Below are 24,329 nucleotides of genomic sequence, written 5' to 3'. Positions count from 1 at the left end.
GAGATTGGCAGACAGACTCAGTTTGAGAAAATAGATGAACTGGAGTCAGATTTTAGCATACAGCCTCCATTTAAACAATGTTTAACAGAAAGTAATCAGAAACTGCCAGTTCATCTTAGCCAAAGCAATTATAATCCCATTATTATGCAGTATCAGTTATCTTTATTACACCAGAACATTCCGGGACTCAGAAATAAAGTTGATGAACTACTCATTTGTATCAATGAAATGAATTCATCTAACGAAATTGACATAATCTGCCTCTCTGAAGATCAAGTGACCACTGGTATAGATATGTTAGACATTTCAGGATTTAAGCTAGCTTCCTACTTCTGCAGAGTAGATATGGAGGGAGGAGGAGTTGCCACATTTATTAAAAACTGCCATAAATTCAAGAACATTGACATTAATAAATTCTGTTTAGAGCAGCATCTATAAGCATGTGCAACAGAAGTAGAGTTCCATAACAGATCCTATATAATAGTAACTATTTATCGAGCACCTGCAGGAAATTGTAATCTATTCATAAATCATCTAGAAGCTCTTTTGGGTTATTTAACAGTAACAAACAAAGAAATTTTGATTGCTGGTGACTTTAATGCAGATTTTCTAATTCAATCTTCCAGTAAACATTTACTGCAGTTAGTAATGTTGTCTTTCAATCTAACTCACACTGTAAACCTTCCAACTAGGATCACTAAATCCTCAAAGACAGCCATTGATAACATTTTATAGACAAATCAAAGGAACAAAATCATATAATAAAACCTGTAATAAATGGACTATCAGATCATGACATGCAGCTCTTTGTTTTAGATGTAAATTCTAAGCAGATTATCAAGACTGCTAAATCTGAGTGCAGGACAGTATTCAATCAACCAAAAATTGAGTGTTTTAGAAAACTGCTCAAAGATATGAACTGGAAAGATGTTTATAGTGCTCATGACATGAATGAAAAAATAACACATTCATGAACAATGTCAGTACCATGTTTGAAAACTGTTTTCCTCTCAAAGTTACTCAAATTAAACAGAAGTCTATAATAAAACCATGGATCACACAAGGAATAAAGATTTCCTGTAAGACAAAAAGGAAAATCTATCTGTCAACCAAGAATAGCTCCAATGCTGATTATTTAGCTAAATACAAGGAATACTGTAAAATATTTAAAAAAAGTAATTCAGACATCTAAACAAATACACTATGAGAAGAAGATAGCAATGTCAAGGAACAAAAAAAACAATATGGGATAGAGTGAAACAGAAGACTGGTAGAACCAGAAAGGAACAGGAGCAAATAGCATTAAGGGTAGATGACACATTAGTAACCGATGGGCATAGTGTGGCAAATCTATTTAACAAGTACTTTATATCTGTTACTGATAGAATGGGATTGTCAGGATCAGTAAATAATGCCCTTGAATATCTGAAACTAGCCTTTACAAATAGCTTCAGGTACATGAATATGTCACTCACATCACCAAAAGAAATAACTTCCATAATCAAATCTTTAAAAACAAAGCATTCTAGTGGTTATGATGAAATATCAACAAAGTTAATTAAGGCATGTTCTTGTGAGTTTAGTACAATTCTAAGTTACTTGTGTAACCAGTCAATTATAACTGGGACATTTCCTGACTGGCTGAAATATGCAGATGTTAAGCCTCTATTCAAGAAAGGGGATAAAGAGATGCCATCAAACTACAGACCGATTTCACTTTTGCCAGCTGTCTCAAAATTTTTAGAAAAAGTTATCTACAGGCAGCTTCTCAACAATCTGACCACAAATAACATATTATCAAGAACACAGTTTGGATTTCTGAAAGGTTCTGTTATCAAAAAGGCTATTTACACCTACAGTGAAAATGTACTTAATTCATTAAATAACAAGTTACAAGCAGCAGGTATTTTCTGTGATTTGTCAAAGGAATTTGATTGTGTAAACAACAACATCCTTTTAAATAAATTAGAATTCTATGGTGTCATGGGCAGTGCTGCAAAATGGTTCAAGTCATACCTTGCTAACAGGAAACAAAGGGTGTCAGTGCAAGGGACTAGTGAATTAAGTCATCAGCCATCATCAGAATGGGAAGAAATTACATGTGGTGTCCCACAAGGATCCATCTTAGGGCCATTGCTTTTTCTTGTCTACATTAATGATCTCTCATCAGTTACACTGCCAGAAGCAGAGTTTGTTTTGTTTGCAGATGACACAAGTATTGCAATAAATAGAATGTCAAGTGTAGTTCTAGAAAGATCTGCTAATGATACTTTCATGAATATTAATAAACAGTTTAAAGCCAACTCATTGACATTAAACTTCGAAAAGACTCACTATATGCAATTCAGAACCTGTGAGAAGTTTCCGCCCAGCATATGCATAAAGTACAAAGAAGAGCAGATAGAAGAGGTTGACAGTCTTAAATTCCTGGGATTACAACTTGATAATAAATTCAGTTGGGAGGAGCACACCACAGAACTGCAGAAATGCCTTAACAAACCTGTATTTGCAATTCGAGTGTTAGCAGACATAGGCGACATAAAAGTGAAAAAGCTTGCATACTTTGCCTACTTTCATTCCATAATGTCATATGGTATAATATTTTGGGGTGACTCTTCAAGTCAAACAAAAGTTTTCAGAGTCCAAAAGTGTGTAATACATATTATTTGTGGAGTAAACTCATGGACGTCTTGTAGAAACCTCTTCAAAGAACTGGGTATACTAACTACTGCCTCTCAGTGTATTTACTCCTTAATGAAATTTGTCCTAAATAATATATCTCTTTTTCCAACAAACAGCTCAGTTCATACATACAATATAAGGAACAAAAATGATCTGCACAAGGACTTAAAAGCACTTACTTTAGTTCAAAAAGGGGTCCACTACTCAGGAACACTTATCTTCAATAATTTGCCAGCAAACATAAAAAATTTAGTTACAAATAGAGATCAGTTTAAAAGGAGCCTGAAAAACTTACTAGTGGCCTACTCCTTCTACTCCATTGATGAATTTTTTAACAGAAACAAATGATGTGTTGTATATATTTATACTATTAGTATTGTTATTTCAGCTTAAAAAAAATTAAAAATAAAAAAAAAGGTGACATGTTCCACATCCACGAGGATCTCCTCAACACGGATCTATGGAATGAAATACTAATCTAATCTAATCTCCTTTTGTGCATCTGTAGATGTAGGTACTTGTGAAGAGCAGCAGCACTATTGTTGTTGTTTCAATAAAACTCCTTTATCAGTAAAGCCGTGCTCATCTTGTCCAGACTGATGTTGACTGTCTGTAACAGCAGTGCACACTGATGCTTGTGTTTCAAACCTGCATTGCTGTACCTACACCAGTATAACAGCAAGTCATGACACTAACTCTATAACAACACAAATCCTGCAGCATACAGTACAAACATCAATCTTATAGCCCATATGGTTAACAGTTTTCCATCTACACTATTTCAAGTAATGATTGTTTAATCATAACCAACCTGTTGTATGACATGATGATATGCATTTGAAGTTCTCTACGGCTGTGTGATACCGAATGCGACAGTAGACAATTCAGGTGAAGAGGAGTCCTCCACCTCTAAAAGTTGGACAAGCTAATATAGTGAAAGCAGGCAGTGGCAACAGTGGTAACAGAAGAAATATTTCAACTGATAGACAAAAGAAGAACACATAAAAAAGTATTCAGGGAAAGACAGGACTACAGTAATATATGTCACTTGGGAATGAAATTAATAGGAAACGCTTGGATGCCAAGGCAAAATGGCTCTAGGAAAATGTGAAGAAACTGAAAAAGAAATAGTCATTGGAGGGATTGATTAAGCAATAGAAAAGTCAAAACAACCTTTGGTGAAATTAAAAGCAAGGATGACAATGTTAAGAATGCAATGGGAATTTCTCTGTTAAATCATGAGGAAAAAGTGAGTAGGTGGAATGAGTACATTGGTGGCCTCTATGAGGGGTGGATTTGTCTGATGACATCATACAAGAAAATATGGGAGTCAATATGGAAGATGTAGAGGCTCTAGTATTAGCAAGAATTTAAAAGAGATCTGGAAGACTTGCGATCAAATAAGGCAGGTAATGTTCCATCGGAATTTCTGAAATTGTTGGAGGAAGTGGAAACCAACTGATTGTTACAACTGATGTGTCAAATACATGCGTTTAGAGACATATCATCAGTCTTTTTGGAAAATATCTTCATGAAGACATCAGGTGCAGATAAGTGGGAGAACCATCACACAATCAGCTTAACAGTTCATGTATTCAAGTCACTGACAAGAATAATGTACAAATGAATGGAAAAGGAAACTGAGGATCTGTTAGATGCTTGAGAAAAGGTAACAGTATCAGAGAGACAGTTCTGACATTATGGTTAAGAAAAATCAACACACATTCATAGGATTTGACAATCTAGAAAAAGAATTTGATGGTATAAAATGGTAGATAACATTTGAAATTCTAATAGAAAGAGGAGCCAGATGAAGGAAAAGGTGGGTAATAGACAATATTAAAATAAAAACGAAGAAGGAACAATGAGCATGGAAGACCAAGAACAAAATTCTTGGATTAAAAAGGGTGTATGACAGGGATCATCCCTACAGTCCAATCTGTACACCAAAGAAGCAAGGAAAAATTCATTTAGGGTGAAGGGATATCAATGATAAGATCTGCTGATGGCATTGCTCTCCTCAGTGAATGTGAAGAAATGAACAGTCTAATGAGTACAGAGTAAACTGGAAAAACACTAAGGGAATGAGATGTAGTAGAAATGGGAACAGTGGGAAACTTAAATCAAAACTGGTCATCATGAAGGAGACAAAGTCAAGGAATTGGAAACAAAATTACCAATGATGGACAGAGTGAGGAAGGTACAAAAAGCAGGCTAACACAGGCAAAGAGGGCATTCCTGGCCAAGAGGAATCTACTGGTATCAAATGGAGTCCTTAATTTGGGAAATAAATTTCTGAAAATGTATGTCTGGAGCATAGCATTGTATAGAAGCGAATCACGGACAGTGGGAAAATCAGTACAAAAGAGAACTGGAGTGTTTGAGATATGGTGCTATAGAAGAATTTTGAAAATTAGGTGGACTGATAAGATAAGAATGAGGAAGTGCTATGCAGAACAAATGAAGAATATGGAAAACACTGACAAGAACAAGGGACAGGATGTTAGGACATGTTTTAGGACATCAGTGAACAACTCTCATGGCACTACAGGGTTGTGGACGGTAAAAACAGTAGGTGAAGACAGAAACTGACAGACACCCAACAAATAATTGAGGACATGGGGAGAACATGTTACACTGAGGTGAAGAGGTCAGCATAGTTAATAGACTTCCTTGGGATAGTTTACATCTATCTTCAAGAGTCTGCCATTTCAGTTCCTTCAGTATCTCTGTGACACTCTCCCTCAGATTAAGCAAACCTATGACTTAAATCGAAACAAGGCCCTGGGAGTAGACAACATTCCATTAGAACTACTGATAGCCTTGGAAGAGCCAGCCCTGTCAAAACTCTACCATCTAGTGAGCAAGATGTATGAGACAGGCGAAATATCTTCAGACTTGAAGGAGAATATAATATTTCCAATCCCAAAGAAAGCAGGTGTTGACAGACGTGAAAATTACTGAACTATCAGATTAATAAGTCACAGTTGCAAAATACTAATGCGATTCTTTACAGATGAATTGAAAAACTGGTAGAAACCGACCTCGGGGAAGATCAGTTTGGATTCCGTAGAAATGTTGGAACACGTGAGGCAGTACTGACCCTACGACTTATCTTAGAAGCTAGATTAAGAAAAGGCAAACCTACGTTTCTAGCATTTGTAGACTTAGAGAAAGCTTTTGACAATGTTGTCTGGAACACTCTCTTTCAAATTCTGAAGGTGGCAGGGATAAATTCAGAGAGCAAAAGGCTATTTACAATTTGTACAGAAATCAGATGGCAGTTATAAGAGTTGAGGGGCATGAAAGGGAAGCAGTGGTTGGGAAGGGAGTAAGACAGGGTTGTAGCCTCTCCCCAATGTTATTCAATCTGTATACAGAGCAAGCAGTAAAGGAAACAAAAGAAAAATTCAGAGTAGGAATTAAAACCCATGGAGAAGACATAAAAACTTTGAGGTTCGCCGATGGCATTGTAATTCTGTCAGAGACAGCAGAGGACTTGGAAGAGCAGTTGAATGGAATGGACAGTGTCTTGAAAGGAGGATATAAGATGAATACCAACAAAAGCAAAACGAGGATAATGGAGTGTAGTCAAATTAAATCTGGTGATGTTGAGGGTATTGGATTAGGAAATGAGACACTTAAAGTAGTAAAGGAGTTTTGCTATTTGGGGAGCAAAATAACTGATGATAGTCGAAGTAGAGAGGATATAAAATGTAGACTGGTAATGGCAAGGAAAGCATTTCTGAAGAGGAGAAATTTGTTTACATTGAGTATAGATTTAAGTGTCAGGAAGTCGTTTCTGAAAGTATTTGTATGGAGTGTAGCCATGTATGGAAGTGAAATGTGGACGATAAATAGTTTAGACAAAAAGAGAATAGAAGCTTTCAAAATGTGGTGCTACAGAAGAATGCTGAAGATTGGATGGGTAGCTCACATAACTAATGAGGAGGTATTGAATAGAATTGGGGAGAAGAGAAATTTGTTGTACAACTTGACTAGAAGAAGGGATCGGTTGGTAGGACATATTCTGAGGCATCAAGGGATCACCAAGTTAGTATTGGAGGGCAGCGTGGAGGGTAAAACTGTAGAGGGAGACCGAGAGATGAATACACTAAACAGATTCAGAAGGATGTAGGTTGCAGTAGGTTCTGGTATGGACACCACGCACTTCAGCAATATTCTAGAACCAGTAGTATGAATGATTTTTAAGCAATCTCTTTTGTATACTGACTGCACTTCTTTAATATTCTACCAATAAACTAAAGTCTACCACTGCTTTTACCCATGAATGAACCTATGTGATCATTCCATTTCATATCCCTACAAAGTTTCACTTCCAGATATCTGTATAAGTTGGCTGATTCCAACAATGACTCACTCATATTATAGCCATAGGATACTAATATTTTTCATTTTTTGAAGTGCACAGTTTTGCATTTATGAACTTTTAGAGCAAGCTGACGGTCTCTGCACCAAGTTGAAATATTGTCAAGACCTGACTGAATATTTATGCAACTTCTCTCGGATAGTAATTCATTATACACAACTGCATCATCTGCAAAAAGCCTGATGTTACTATTAATATTGTCAGCAAGATCATTAATATACTGTACAACATGAACACTAAGGGTCTCAATGCTCACCTGAAGTTACTTCTATATCTGACGATCACTCTCCATCCAAGATAACATGTTGTGTCCTCCCTATCAAAAAGTCCTCAATGCAGTCACACATTTCTCTTGATACCCCATATGACTGTACTTTTGACAATAAGCATAGGTGTGGTACTGAGTCAAATGATTTTTGGAAATCAAGAAATACTGCATCTACCTGATTGCCATAATCCAAAGCTTTCATTATATTATACGAGAAAAGTGTGAGTTGGGTTTCACATGATTGATATTTCAAAATCTATATTGGTTGGCATTGAGAATGTCATTCTGTTCAAGATGCCTGGTCACTGATACCAGTTTCAATAGAGACATCCTCAAAAATGTCAGACCTATTTGTTGCGATTAGATCCAACATATTTCCATGATGAGAGGGGTTCCTAACTATCTTTTCTAAGTAGTTTTCAGAGAAGGTATTTGATAAAGTTTCACAGGATGTATTATCACACACCACTAACAAAAGTCTCCACTGATAATTAGAGTATGATTGGGGAACTTATGTTCAAATGAACTGAGGTTTTCTCTGAAGCTTTTGATTACATCAGGAGATGAGTCTGGTGAGCAATAGAAAGATCCAATTACCATTTTATGCCTGCCCCTGACACTGAGTCATATCTAAACAATCTCACATGCTGCTTCAATTTCTATTTGGTAGAATTGAGTTTCTTGTCTAGTGGAACAAATACACCATCTCCATTTCCAATTTGCCTATCTTTCTGATATATACTCAAGTTTTCTGCAAAGATCTCACAGCTATCAATTTCAGGTTTCAACCAGCTTTCTGTAGCTAATAATCTGGGAGCTTCACTGCTTTTCAAGAGTACTTCAAACTCTGGCACTTTGTTGTGAATGCTTTGGCAGAATGTTAATACCTCACCTGTGGGAGGCATTTCTTTCTTTCTTACACTGTACTTCTGTGTTTCCTACAACTATCATTATCTGGATTGGATGGAGACTCACTTAACCTAAAAAGCCCATGTGTGCACCGCACACACCGTGAGCTGCCTGAGTAGCAGCCTCTGATGTGTGATGCACACCTGATCTATTGAGGATGAGCCTACAGTTGCCAACCCTATGGTGCAAGTCCAGGAAGTCACAGCCTAACTTGTCACAGAAGCTCTGAAGTCTATGGTTCAGTCCTTCCATTTGATTCAGAACCAAAGGGCCATTATCAGTTCTGAGGACAGTGCTGCAAATTGTGAGCTTCGTTGAAACTCCACACACAAGGCTGGTCTTCTCAATCTTCTTTGCCAGTCGCTGGAATGACTTAAGAATGACCTCAGATCCCAGACAACAATCTTCATTTGTTCCAACATGCACCACAATCTGCAGCTGATTGCATCCTTTTCCCTCAATGGCTGCTGGAATAGCCTCTTTAACATGTTGAATGATGCCCCAAGGCATACATATTGAGAGTACTGGGTGTACTTTCCTGTCCCTTGCTGCCATTTCCCTTAGTGGTACCATCATTCACTATATGTTTGAACTGCTGACAATTAATAGACCCTACCATTTTGTGTTTGCCTCTCCTTGACACCAGACAATACAGGTTTCTCCAAAAAGGTGGAGTGAGTCCCATTGGCTCAGTTTCAGTTTCAGTGACAGAAGGTGCCCTAAACTTGTTAGGGGGGACTGGTACAACACCCTGAGTCCTTCTTGGCCACATCCACCCTGTACAGAATGCCTAGATCTACCATCAACATGCCACACCCAGTCAAGTGGACAGCTATTGACAGATGCTGCACTTTCTGCAGAGGAGACAGGGTCTACAGGAGAGAACAGTACTTCAGGTACCTCTGCTATAGGTGTCACAGGTACATGGCTCTCAGAGGCTCATCAAACACACTGATTTGCAGCAGCTGCCAATTGTTTGCCAGTAGTCAGGGCAATTTCCAGTTGCTTACAAACATCAACCAACTGATACTGTGTTTGAGAACAGCATTCACAGTGGGGCTGCATTTTGGCTGGTACAAAGTATTACAACACTACTACAACACAGTGAAAAATAACTTTAAATTAAACCTGGTGATTATCTTTTAATATGTTGAGCTAAAAAGTTGCTAATTCCCCTTAAGAACTGAAGCAGATAGAATCAGATTTCTGTTATGGCAACACAAAAAGAGTGGTAAAAATTATTAGTTTCCTAAAGCCTTTTGATGTTAATTATAGCTTTTAGCAAACTCAAAAACAGAGTTAATTTACAACAAATGCTGATAATATGTAGGGCTACTCCTCTTTAAGGGAAAACTAGATGTAAAACAATATGTTAGTTACAAAATCTGCTACAGTAACTAAATCACAAATGGCGATTTATTACAAATTACTTGTAGATTATGCAAAGGACAATGGTAGCTTCCAAAAATTATCGTAAATGCAGATTGATTCATGTTGATATATAATGAAATTCAATGTATACTTCGGCTGAACTGTGAACCACAAACGCTAATTTACTATGAATTAAATTACATTTCCAAATCATTCGCACAGCTGACTTATGGGAATATAGTTTAGGAAGTGTCTGAAAATTCTTAAACTACCCCATTCCTCATATAATTGTACAATGAAATTACAGAAACATTGTTTTGAATGAGGATAGGCCTGCTGTCCTCAAAAATTTTATCATAGCAGTTGCAAGTGTTTGAAATGTCACAATATATCACAATACTAGTGCGTATTGAAACAATCAACAAAATATTACACAGAAGAAGTGATTCGAATGGCAAAATATGCGAATCTAGAACTTTAAATCAACACATGACCTTGACCAAGTGGCCTATGTTGGCTTTTATATATAAATAAACCAGTCAGAAGACTGTTGATAAAAAGAATAAAACATCTCAAATGAAAATAATGGTAAGATTCCTCACACTGAGAGTCAGTTTTGATTATTCTGGTGCAGTCTACACACTTAATCACTGTGACACTCAAGGTATCAGTTAATACAGGAGGTATTTCGAAAACAGCTATCCTGATAAAATGTTTAAATCAGAATTATTTAATAACAGTGGCGTTGTGTAATTTAAATGTAAGGTATCTTTTAAGTTTAAAACATTGGGTGATGAAATTTACTTATGAAAGAAAATGAAAATTATTTTCAAAAGATATCTTTAACTACAACTACTATATGCACAAACAAAGTTGACACTCAGTGCGGTGGCTGATGGGAGCTACCATAAGGGCATTTCTCATTTACATTCACTCTCATCAGCCACCATGACGAGTGTCAAATTCTTTTGTACAAATATTGCATCTATACTATGAAAACCTCAGTGGAGTACATGGTAGAGGGTTCATCAAATTTTAACAGTTTTTAGGGCTTTCCTCATCGCATTTGCATATAAATCTTTTCTTTGTGATTTCTGTGGGAGTAAGGGAGTGATATGTAAGGGAGTGTAATAGATCTGTAAATACATCACTTAAAGTTGGCTCTAGAAACTTTTTAAGTAGGTTTTCATGGAACAGTGTGCATCTATCTTCAAGCATCTGCTAGATGAGTTCTTGCAGCAACTTCATGACACTTTCCTGTGGGTAGAACAAACCTGTGATGATTTTTGCTGCCCTTCTCTGTATACATTCAGTATTCAATGTTAGCCCTATTTGGTATGGGTCCCACACACTTGAGCAATATTCTATAATGGGCTGCACCAGTGTTCAGTAAGAATCTCTTTTGTAGACTAATTACATTTTCCTAGTATAAACTGTTATATCCAGATATTTGTATGAGTTGACCAATTTCAGCCATGATTCACTGATGTTGCAGTCATAGGACACTACTTTTTTGTGATGCCCATCTATGGAAAGTCCAATGTTGCTCTTAATATTGTCCAAAAGATCATAAATATATAAAATGGATGGCAAGGGTCCCACCTCACTTTGCTGGGGCACACCTAAAGTTACTTCTACATCTGTTGATGATACTCCATCTGAGATAGCATTGTGTGTTTTACCTACCAAGATTTCTGAGTCCAGTCACAGTCACAATGAAGTGACAGAGGAAAATATTGTCAGTTTTGGTATTTACATAAAGTTTTATTATAATTTGTAACATCAATTTACCAACTGTGTGCTACTTATATTTAAGTACCATATTAAACATTAGTTTGAGTAATTGTATAAAAATAAATTAATGCATTTGGCTTTTGGTGTCAAAATTATAATTAGTTAAAATTTATTTGTTATAAAATAAAAATAGTATTAAATACATTTCAAAAACAATAATTTGTAAAATGCTCCACTGAAGCAATCTGTGCCATAACAATTTTGAAGGTATCAGTGAGTGTAGTCAGTAGGAGCTAGACAATGTAGTTTGTTGCGACAGTTCAGTTCATGAACAAAATATTATTTCATTATTGAAATTAGTAAATAACATTTTTATTGTAACAGTACAACAAACCCATATTAAATACGTCTCACATTTGTACACAGGAGGAAAGGGGATACTGCAGAATGAACTCTGACAATAAAGTTGTTTTTCTGTCATGTGCCATATGACTGGATAATGGTGTGCTGTCAAGTGTTTAATCAAGATGTTGATTATACTTTTCTGCCAATATTTTGACACTCAATCCAGTCTTCAGCTGTTGCATGTTGTACTGTTATGCATACTCACTTGCCTGTACTCCAATGGGGTATGAAGTAATGGGGATTTCAAATTAAATGTCATGGTATTAAGGTTTTCAGCATTTATTGCATTCAACTTACAATTATAAATAATACATCAAATGAAAGATGAAGGCAAATATTTTTTCTTATAAGTGTTGAAGGTGAGCACCATTCATCACATGGCACACATCAAGTTGATAGATGAGTTCTTCTCAACCTTTATCAGGGAGCCCAGACTAACTGCTGCAACAACTGCTACAATCCTATTTCTTAAGTTGGGTAGTTCAGCTGGTAGTGGAGGCACATACACATGATCCTTTATGAAACCCTGTAGGTAAAAATCACATGGCTTGAGGTTGGAGGACACCTGAAATGAGCTCTGCCATCCAGCCCCTTACAACCAATCCAGCACTTAGGTACAATCACATACTGAGTTACGCCAGTGAGGTAGCACACAATGTTTCTGCCTGATAAAGTTCTATGGTTCTGTTTCTTCTAATTGACGAAAGTGCCAGAGTTATAGTGAATCAAGATAAGAAAGGCCCATAAACTTTCCACCAGGAAATAGGCGAAAAAAAAGAAAACATTTACTTTTGGGCATCTCATTGCAATTGTACCATCTTGTGAGGATTTTCTGACCCCCAGATGTGCACATTACATGCATTCACATTTCTACTTAGGTGAAATGCTGATTCATCACTGAAGATGACATGATCCAGAAAATCTTCATTGTCATGCAATAACATTTCGTTTGAAAAGTTGGCATGAAAATCATATCCTATAGGCTTTAAAGCTTGAAACAGTTATGCAAACAAAAATGTGTAAGTACTGTTTCATTTGATGTATCATTTATGATGTTAAGTTGAATGTAATAACTGCTAAAAAGCCTTAAAACCTGAATATTCATTTTGAAACATCCAGTATTATTAGCATTGTGCTGCTGTTTACAGCTGAAGTGAATTCTTGGCACCTGCTGTGATTTTTGATGCTTATTTGTTTTTTGGAGCCCATATTGTTATCCCTGAAATGAAACACACTTTCTAAGTCTTTTCAAACACTAACAGATGAGATTTTAATAAACTGTGTGCCTGATTCCAGGCGTTGAAACTTCCATCCCAGTTTATTATGTTTTCCAACATCTCTGTGTCAAGGAGAAGTACAAGGAATAGCAGCACCACCCCAGACTTAAACAAAGGAAATCAGCCATTGATGAGACCAGTGTCATGGTGTAAACATCAAATTTATGGGATTGTGTATTATGGAGTCTGTAGAAATGAAAATGTCACAAAACCTAATAACCAGAAATTGATGTTTGAATTTAAACAAGACTTAGGATCTGGCTATTTTACTACTCTTATCCATCAGAACTGGGAAAAAATGAGAAAAATGTGGATTTATTGGAATAACAGTGCTGGACATAAGCATTTGAGCTCTGCTATTAATGGCCATGTAAAACTAAAATATCTCAGATTGTGGTTGGTGCCTAAGCAGTGAGTACACACAGCACTTGAGGAAAACTGGATTGATCATCAAGACGTCATGCAGGAAAATGGAACTGACATCTTCATTGAACATTTGAAAACACACCATTAATTTTAATTTTATGCCTAAATCAACAGTACGAGAGATGGATAACACATGCATCACAGTGTGGGAGTGATGTGGCGTGGAAACTTGAAACATACTTCAAAGCTGAAGAACGTGGGACACAAAACTCTAAGTTGCACACAGATTCATCATCAAAGTCTTACAGCACATGGACCAAATACAATTTCATATCTAGTTGTAGTGAAATAGTGCCAGCAATTTGATCAAAGCCACACAGAGGTGGGTGATGCTGATTGGGAAGGAAGGCCATTGACAATGACTGCAGTTGCAATGCCTAGGCAACTGATTCACAGCAATCATAGATATTCCAGTGATGTAGACATTCCCACAGTGATTCCTAAATATGTGCACCAACTGGAATATGCATATCACTGAGCTTCTCAAACAATTAATTTAAGCTACTTTTGATTTTCACAAAATTGCTTCTCTTGAAAACAATTGAATCAATTTCCTGGCATATTTCGCATTTTCACACTCAATAATGGCCTGTGGAATAATCTTCTGGGATAATTCAACACTTAGAAACAAATTATTCATTGCAAAAAAGTGATCAGTGAGAGTAATAAGTGTTGCTGATCTGTGGTCATTGTGTTGTTACCTCTTCAAGAAGTTTGGCATTTTAACTGACCCTCACAAATCATATATTCACTAATGAAACTTGTCACAAATAAACCATCTCATTTAGAGAAGAATGGCTGTCTATGACACTAGAGGGGGAAATTAACCATTAGTAAAGCTGTCAATGACTTAGAAATGAATTCGACATGTAGCAAAAAAATATTTGATCTTTTCAGAGACAGAGACAGATAGATAGATAGAGAGAGAGAGAGAGAGAGAGAGAGAGAGAGAGAGGAGAGGAGAGTAGTAGTAGAAGAAGAAGAAAGCAATTAGTTTTTATGTGTAGTGGCATGACTAGGACTAGAAAATAATGTCCTCATTAATGTTAACACTAATTATGCATACCAGTAAACTTCAGTTCATGCCTTCAGACCTTTTTTCCCCTTCTTAAGTCATTAGCATTGCCTGAGGTACAGGCAGGATTACCCAATTACATAGAAACTTGGGATGCTAGTCCAATACCAGACAGCCTCTGCAATTTTGACTGTTTAAGAGGGAGAAGAAAGGGTTGAAGGGATGAACTGAAGTGTGTGTTAGGTAGAGCACTGGACTAGGGTAGTCAAAGCAGCTGTGTTAGCCGTGGTATAATAGTGAACACCTCTGCCTAGTTAGCATGAGACCTGGATTCAAGTTCCAGCTGTCCCACAAATTTTAATTCATTTCTTCAGCTTCTGTCATTATCAAAGATAGAGTCGAGACTCATAAGTGTCAGGTAACATGCAGCCAACAGTGGCCACTTCAGGTGTTAAAGTATAACTTGACTCATCCCTGAAGACTCTCCTTCATGATGAAATTGACAGAACACAATGTGTAAATGAATGAATGGAATCCAGTGGCAGAAAATACAGGGTGACTCAAAATGAATGAACAGATTAATCTTGTAGCGGAGCTGCTGAGTCACAGACAGGCAAAATGAAAAGACTGTCACAAATAAAACATTGGCCAGTAAGGCCTTCATCAATACTAGGTGACAAATGTACACACACACACACACTCTCACAAATGCAGTTTACACACATGACTGCAGTCTCAGGCAGCTGAGGCCACACTGCGAGCAGCAGCACCAGTGCATGATGGGAGTGGCAACTGGGTGGGGGTAAGGAGGAGGCTGGATCAGGCACGAGGAGGGATAGTAGGATAGGGGTGGCAGACAGCGAAGTGCTGCAGGTTAGACAGAGGGGAGAATACATTCCATCCTGGATTTTTAATTGTCGGATTTATCTTGTTTATTACAAACTATGAAACACAGAAACACATTTTGCATGTCTCTGGATAGGGGAAGGTTCAAAGTTTTCTGTTCACACAGACACTATACCTCACATTCTACAGGAGCACCAAGCACTGCTTGAGAAACATAAAAACATTAGTCCATTACTTACACATATTAATCAACAGCTCCCTGTTTACTGAACTGACAGCTTCAACAATTCAGTTTATCAGCTCCTGAAGAGTAGCTGCCATATGTGGGACATAGACTCTGTCTTTTGTAACTCCACAGGAAAAATTGCGAGTCATGATGTCTGATGGCCTTGGATGCCAAAAACAATGAACAAGGTCTTGTTGCTCGCTTATTCCAATACCATGTTATGGGGTGGTGGTGTTAAGATAATGCTGCACCTCAAGGCAAAAGGAGGTGGGGTGCCATCATGCATAAAAATAAAACGATTGGAATCTTCATGAAGTTGAGAAAACAACCAATTTTGCAGCATGTTGAGATATGACATCCTGTCACAGTTTCCTCTGCAGTAAAGTAAGATCCATAAACTTTGTGAACAGAAATAGCACAAAATTCATTCAGTTTTGGTGAGTTTCTTTCATGTTTATCAATGAAACCAGAATTTTGTGATTTTAAAATTTTTACATTATGGCAGTTTACTTTACCTGATAAATGAAATGTCAATTCGTTCACAAAGATAAATCATTCAGAAAAAAAGTGTCCTCTGCCATATCCAAGAGAACTGAAGTGAAAAATGTGTACCTGCTTTTATGGTCACTGGGATGCAATTGCTGCAATAAATGAAACTTGTGAGGCATCATATGCAGGCAAAGTTTCAGAACAGACCACACCATTGTTTGAGGAAGTTGAAGTTCCTGGCCTGCCAATCTTGGGGACTTCCGAGGGCTCCATGTGAACACTTCTTGGATACATTCGAAGTTTTCATCAAATGTGTGTGGCAGACCAATGCTCTTCCCTTTGCATATACATAACGAACTTCCAAGAATTTTGTGTGCCAGTCATAAACCTGCTTGTGCACTGGTGGCTCCTTCCTGAATTGACAGTGGAATGCAAGTTGCCCTTGAAGAATAAATTGACTTCATGCAAATTCCAACATACAAAATGATTTGCATTGTGGTATATTTACCATGTTGCTACAAATAAACCATAGCACAGGTGTGTCAAAACTTTAAACCTTCCTCTATCCAGTGACATTTACAATGTGTTTCTTTGTATGTAATAAACAACTGAAATCAGTTCCTTCTTTTTGAATCACCTGGTCCTGCTGAGTGCTATGTGCCATCTGGATCCTCTCTCCAATACCAACTTCCCTGAACCACATAGATGGGAATTATGTCCACAAAGTACCCTTTGATTTTGCAATCCTTATGGCCTCAACATCTGCTCCCACTTCAGTTCATTAATTTAAATTCACACGCTCCACTCCATAAGCTCCATCTTCCTGTGTTTTGGCTCCTCCTCCAAAGACACTCCTCCACTTAATTGTATGCCACATGCTCACCAATGTCATGTTTCTCTGCAATTGTTCCCTCCCAGCTGTTATCTCCCTTCCCTCCAACCCCCTCCTTCCTTTTATGAAACTGAGACAGTGTAGAGCTTTGTGTGTGTGTGTGTGTGTGTGTGTGTGTGTGTGTGTGTGTGTGTGTTTGCGCGTGTGTGTGTGTGTGTGTGTGTGTGTGTGTGTGTGTGTGCGAACGCATCTTTGAACAAAGATTTTGTCAAAATATTTAACAGCATTTCCAACACTGAAAAGTTTTCAGCAGATTGTACCCAAACAGGACTTGAATCTAGGACTTTTGCAGGCAGGTTCTCTACTGACAGAGGTATCTGAGCATGGCTCACAATCTGCCATTGCAGCTTCACATTTGAAGTGCAAAGTCAGTTCAGTCAGCAGAGCACTCTGGTGGAAGTAAAACTGCAATGGCATTTCACAAGTCGTGCTCAGGTAAGTTGGTCAGCAGAGCACTTGTCTGCAAAAGGCCATGTTCAAGTCCCAGTCTGGCACACAGTTTTAATCTGCAGAAAGTTTCAAATGAGTGAACACACTGCTGGAGAGTGAACATTCATTCTGTAAACTTTGGCCTTGTTTATGTGCTTCTTAAGCATTCAGTGCCTCAGTGTTTACCTGCATTACAACCTGATTAAGTGACTTTTTATGTGTTGCATAGTTATCTAAATTGATTTTACAGCTATAAATAGATTTAGTGAAAAATGATTTGTGATAAATTCCCATTCTTCATGGATTTTCTAGCCATTAGGTACTGTACTCATGTTATATATGCCTTATATTCTGCAATGTAACATGTCACTTCTCCCGAAGTTATGTCTTTCACTAGCATTTTTCAAACATATGAATGATTACTGTCATAAAAAGTTTATTTTCGTAATGTAGTAGACAATCTATGGATGGACACAGCATATCTGTAAGCAAGGAAAATAATAAACATCATACCACATTCACAGTATCCCAGGGCTTAGGTGGTTCTTGCCTTGGGGATATAGTGCAGGCCATAGATGAAGAATGGCCATGACAATGCCTATGATGTCACATGGACAAGAGAAAACTTGTTATACAGATACATTCAACTTACATCTGTTAATGAAGACAGAATGTTTTTGGACTTTGTCCACACCAATGTTTTTGTGATGTTCTGCAAAATGTAACACTTTTGTAATGCACAGTTATTGTAAATAGAGTGCAGTATACAAGATGTTGTTGATGAGATGTGTTGCCTTTATTTGAAGAGTTGGATGTTGGACTTGTACTCTTAACTGCCAGCAGTAGCTACAGCACTTTGAGAAAAGAAGTTTAATCAGAAAATTTTGGTGAAAGTGCTGAAATACTGAGGTAAACAAGATTAAATAATAGGAAGTGTTGATTCTCAATCAGACTTTACTTCACCACCAGATATCACAGTAAAGAACCAGAACCAGCAGAACATTGTGGTTCTTGACACATATGTGTCCTTAACATGTTGATTCATAGGCCTGAAACCTCATGATGACTAAAAAAAAAAAAAACTAAGCTTACCAGGAGACAGACTGTCTGGCTCAAATTTACCTTCAGAAGGGTGAGAAGAAACAACAAACGTGAATGGAGAGACATTAGAGAGGAAGGGAGGGATGGAGGGAGAACGGAGGACGATTAGTGTTTAATATCCCATTGCCATTGAGACCATTCGAGATGGAGCTCATGCTTAGATTGTTCCAACAATGAGGCAGTAAACTGGCCATGCCCTTTCACAGGAACCATCTCGGCACTTGCCTGAAATCATTTAGGGAAATTACAGAAAACCTAAATCTGGATGGTTGGACATAGACCTCAACCATTCTCCTCTTGAATGTGAGTCCAGTGTAACAACAGTGCTGCTTGGTGGCAGTAACTAACATGCCTCTCCTTTTCAACCTTTATCAGTCATTTATTCATTCATCCTTAGGAAAGAGCAAATACTTGCAAAAACTAGGAATAGATTTTTTCCTGATTTTAAATTTTTGTTGGCAGTAGTTTGAATTTTGCCTCCTGAAGGTAACACTGGCCAACCAATCTGTCTCCTTGCAGTGTTGTAACACACATTAAGACCACACTTTTGATTCAGCAATAGCCAACCTACCTGAGAAATGATGCTACTCCTGTTACTGGTCACATCCAGGTCCATACCAAATGGCTTCATTGGCTTCAGACCATCCGAATAATCACTAGTATCTATCGAATATGAATTGGGAAATTCATAAGAAGAGTCACTGTGGAAACAAAACAATATAAATGAAAATAATTATTAAATTTTCAGTAAAATATTTACAAAATACACATGTAATGAGTGTTAAAATGCAATTCCCTAAGTCTGGTTATAATTTATTATAGCACATGATCTAAACATTTAATGAACAACCCATTACTATTGCATATTTTCTTCCCATTAGTTGTCATTTTACAGTTTTTACAATAACATACTTATATGAATAAACAATTGGAACTTCTGATATTTTATTTTCTTCTGACTTAAAATGTGAGTTCAAGGATAATTTATAACAACAATAATAATAAATAATAATAATAATAATAATAATAATAATAATAACAATAAGAGACAGGGACAGATATTTCATTGTTTTCCTTTATCATATAAAAATGCATTAATTAATGCAAAACATGGTTAAATGACTCAAGCAAGAAATTTCATAAAACAAAAACAATATTAAAATTGCATGAACAACATTGCAGATTTTATGGAAGAATTTCATGATAATTTATTTAATGAAGATTGAGTTAACAACTGTGACATGTAATTTACTGAATTATGGTTTGTGTATAGTAAACTTAGTTGTAAGATAATAAGGATGCAAAGCATCTCCATACACGCTCCAAAGCCACTGTATGGTGTGCTGCAGAGGGTACCTTGTACCACTACTAGTCATTTCCTTTCCTGTCACACTCACAAATAGAACGAGGGAAAAATGAATAACTAAGTGCCTCTGCATCTTGTCTGAATAGTCAGAGTGTGCCATCTTCAATGCCATAGTATTTTAATTTTTTGATGAGTATGTCATGTGACACCGAGTCAAAAGCTTTACTTAGGTCAATAAGTGTTCCAGACATTGATACCCTTTTTTCATACCCTTCATAAACATTCCTTACCAAAGCTTCTACTGCTTTTACAGTTGATAGGTGTGACCTGAAGCCAAACTGTTGTTCAATTAAAATATTGTTGGTTTCAAAATACCTGTATATCTGCTTATGCACACAATTTTCTACTAACTTGGATATGATTGGTACTATTGAAATGGGTCTGTAGTTATTTGGGAGGTTTCTTTCACCTTTTTTATACACAGGCAATGTAACTGTGAGCTTAAGACAGTCGGGGAATATTCCTTCATCAAGTACTCTGTTTGATAGTGAGGGAAGTGGCATTTCAATTTCTTTTGCTAGACATTTAATGATGAGATTACTGAGTCCATAATAATCTTCTGTTTTGGAAATACTTAATTTGTTTATTGACTTGTGAATATCATTTAATGTGATTCGGGTCCAAGTGAACTTTTCACTTCTTGTCTGTTTTGCACAAGTGAGCAATGCTTCTGCATCAGAGGCACAATTGATGGGTGGGGTGGTGATGCTAATTACAAAATATTCATTGAGAATATTGCAGTCAATAGAGATACTCTTTTCTTTATTGGTATTATTTATTTCCCTTTTAATGACAGTCCAGGCCGCTTTACATTTATTTTTAGAGTTTAAAATATATTCGTCATTTGCGCAGCACTTAGCATTTTTTATTTCTAATCTGTAAAGGTTTCTCATTTTAGTGTAATTTTCCTTGTCCCTATCGCTGTTACAAGATTTGTCTTTCATAATCATCAGTAGTATTTTGAGTTTGTTAAGTTGTGGGGTGTACCATTTGTTGGTATTTTGTTGATTATGAGTAATATTACTCTGGTACCTTTTGGTTACCAAGGGGCATGTCATTTCTACTATATGCTTGATCTCTGTCAGGAAAATGGAAAAACATTTATTAATTGTTTTCTTGTTATCCATTACATGAGTCCAATCCATTTCTTTTAACTGGTTTATCATTTTTTTTACATTGGATTCACCTAGAATTCTATATGTCACTTCTCTCTCTGTAGAACTGAAGGCTATCTTTTCTATTTGAAGCCATAGCCCTGCATGATCTGATATTCCTAATTCTATTACATCACATTGTATGGAGTCTCTTTGTACATTGCTAATTATGTTATCAAGGCATGCTTACAGTCTAATGGGTTTTTCATCGAGACAGTAATAGTTTAATGACTTCAGAGTGTTAATCATATGAATTACATTTTTTCTCTTTGCCCTTATACCAATGTTAATATCACCTACAATTACAATTCTATGCTGTTTATACACTCCTGGAAATGGAAAAAAGAACACATTGACACCGGTATGTCAGACCCACCATACTTGCTCCGGACACTGCGAGAGGGCTGTACAAGCAATGATCACATGCACGGCACAGCGGACACACGAGGAACCACGGTGTTGGCCGTTGAATGGCGCTAGCTGCGCAGCATTTGTGCACCGCCGCCGTCAGTGTCAGCCAGTTTGCCGTGGCATATGGAGCTCCATCGCAGTCTTTAACACTGGTAGCATGCCGCGGCAGCGTGGACGTGAACTGTATGTGCAGTTGACGGACTTTGAGCGAGGGCGTATAGTGGGCATGCGGGAGGCCGCGTGGACGTACCGCCGAATTGCTCAACACGTGGGACGTGAGGTCTCCACAGTACATCGATGTTGTCGCCAGTGGTCGGCGGAAGGTGCACGTGCCCGTCAACCTGGGACTGGACCGCAGCGATGCACGGATGCACGCCAAGACCGTAGGATCCTACGCAGTGCCGTAGGGGACCGCACCGCCACTTCCCAGCAAATTAGGGACACTGTTGCTCCTGGGGTATTGGCGAGGACCATTCGCAACCGTCTCCATGAAGCTGGGCTACAGTCCCGCACACCGTTAGGCCGTCTTCCGCTCACGCCCCAACATCGTGCAGCCCACCTCCAGTGATTTCATGACAGGTGTGAATGGAGGGATGAATGGAGACGTGTCGTCTTCAGCGATGAGAGTCTCTTCTGCCTTGGTGCCAATGATGGTCGTATGCGTGTTTGGCGCCGTGCAGGTGAGTGCCACAATCGGGACTGCATACGACCGAGGCACACAGGGCCAACACCCGGCATCATGGTGTGGGGAGCGATCTCCTACACTGGCTGTACATCTCTGGTGATCGTCGAGGGGACACTGAATAGTGCACGGTACATCCAAACCGTCATCGAACCCATCGTTCTACCATTCCTAGACCGGCAAGGGAACTTGCTGTTCCAACAGGAGAATGCACGTCTGCATGTATCCCGTGCCACCCAACGTGCTCTAGAAGGTGTAAGTCAACTACCCTGGCCAGCAAGATCTCCGGATCTGTCCCCCATTGAGCATGTTTGGGACTGGATGAAGCGTCGTCTCACGCAGTCTGCACGTCCAGCACAAACGCTGGTCCAACTGAGGCGCAAGGTGGAAATGGCATGGCAAGCCGTTCCACAGGACTACATCCAGCATCTCTACGATCATCTCCATGGGAGAATAGCATCCTGCATTGCTGCGAAAGGTGGATATACACTGCACTAGTGCCGACATTGTGCATGCTCTGTTGCCTGCGTCCATGTGCCTGTGGTTCTGTCAGTGTGATCATGTGATGTATCTGACCCCAGGAATGTGTCAATAAAGTTTCCCCTTCCTGGGACAATGAATTCACGGTGTTCTCATTTCAATTTCCAGGAGTGTATTTTGACAACAACAATATTAAAGTATTAATTTTTTCCATAAATACTATCTCATCAGTGCCTGGGATTCGATAGATTGAGACAATTACAGTTTTCTGTTCATGCATTACCACACCGGCTACTTCTATTGTAGCTTCAAGGCATATTCTACTAAGGTCTATAACTGAGTAATGCAATTCAAAGTCACTTTTGACATATATTGAGACCCCACCGTGTGTAATACTTTTCTGCAGTAGCTTGTAACTAACGAATATCCCAGAGGAACACACAAGTCTATTTCAGTGTCTTTCATCCAGTGTTCATTGATGCATAGAACACTGATTTTATCGAGCCAGTATGGTAATTCATTGATTTTACACCTAAGAGATTGTACCTTTTATATGAAGGAGGAGGAAACTGTCACTGCTACACAATGGTATTCTACTTTCACAGTACCTTCTGTATTCATTTATTTTCGCTACATGATCTGGGATTTCACAATTATCTGAAGGAATTAGACTGTTGCAGTTTCCACTTAATGTGGTTTCTAACTTTCCTTCATCTGTAATGTCATTTTCTCTAAAAAAGGAGGTGTACAGTCATTCTCTGTGGGACTGTCTTTTAAGACAAGTCTGCTGCTTGCTCGTATTTCATTTACAACTTTGTTTATCTCCTGACACAAAAATGTTTTCCCATGGTAATTTAAATGCTCACCATGTTCAGTGTGCAAATTTCTTTCAAGTCTACTAATATCCACTACATTACATTTAGCATAAATGGAACATAGTTGTTTGATTTTAATATTTGTTTTACGAATCTCTTTGTTAACACATGAATTATAGATCAAGTCATGTCTATGAGGTATCACCACAATAATAGTGTTTTCCACATTACTTACATCTAAAAAAATTTTCAAACTTGTTATACACTTTTTGGCTTCATTATGTGCTACATCATTTGCACCAGTCACACAAACAACAAAGTCACTGTCCCTTGTTGTATTCTTGTGTTCTGAGATGCCTTCAACAATATTTTCTGTCCTCGCACCAGGTTTTACGATGCCAGTTGCACGAAGATCCGTATTCACATCCTGTAGAATATTTGCTAGCTTTCTTCCATGGCTGTCCGCTAGAAAAAGCACAGTGTGTTTCTTTGTAGTATGTGCATTCTGACTAAACCTACCAGTAATGAATCTAGCAGGATGCCTCTGAATTGGCTGGATGTCTTCCTTTAACACAACCTAATGAGATCCCAAACGCTCAAGCAGTACTCAAGAATGGGTCACACTAGCTTCCTATACGTGGTCTCCTTTATACATGAGCTACAGTTTCATAAAATTCTCCCAATTAATCAAAGTCAACCATTCACCTTCCTTACTACTGCCCTTACATGTTCATTCCATTTGATATTGCTTTGCAACATTATGCTAAGATATTTAACTGATGTGGCTGAATCAAGCATCAGACTACTAATACCATATTCCAACATTACAGGATTGTTTTCCCTAATCACTTGCATTAACTTATATTTTTTGACATTTAGAGCGACCTGCCATTCATCACATCAATCAGAAATTCCATCTAAGCCATCATGTATCCTCCTACAGTCACGGAATGATGATATT

General features: G+C 37.9%; 1 protein-coding gene across 1 annotated transcript in view; it reads right to left on the bottom strand.

The window, feature by feature from the left end:
• LOC126291478 (protein PRRC2A-like) overlaps positions 1–24,329 on the bottom strand; it is a 209,031-nt gene that overhangs the window by 34,289 nt on the left and 150,413 nt on the right. Inside the window, exon 20 of the mRNA XM_049984988.1 lies at positions 19,032–19,161. Coding sequence (XP_049840945.1) covers positions 19,032–19,161 — 130 coding nt within the window. The remainder of the gene's footprint in view (positions 1–19,031; positions 19,162–24,329) is intronic.

Source organism: Schistocerca gregaria, chromosome 9, assembly GCF_023897955.1.
Source record: "Schistocerca gregaria isolate iqSchGreg1 chromosome 9, iqSchGreg1.2, whole genome shotgun sequence".
In the NCBI taxonomy this organism is placed as follows: Eukaryota; Metazoa; Arthropoda; class Insecta; order Orthoptera; family Acrididae; genus Schistocerca; species Schistocerca gregaria.
This window is presented reverse-complemented; position numbering and strand designations above follow the sequence as displayed.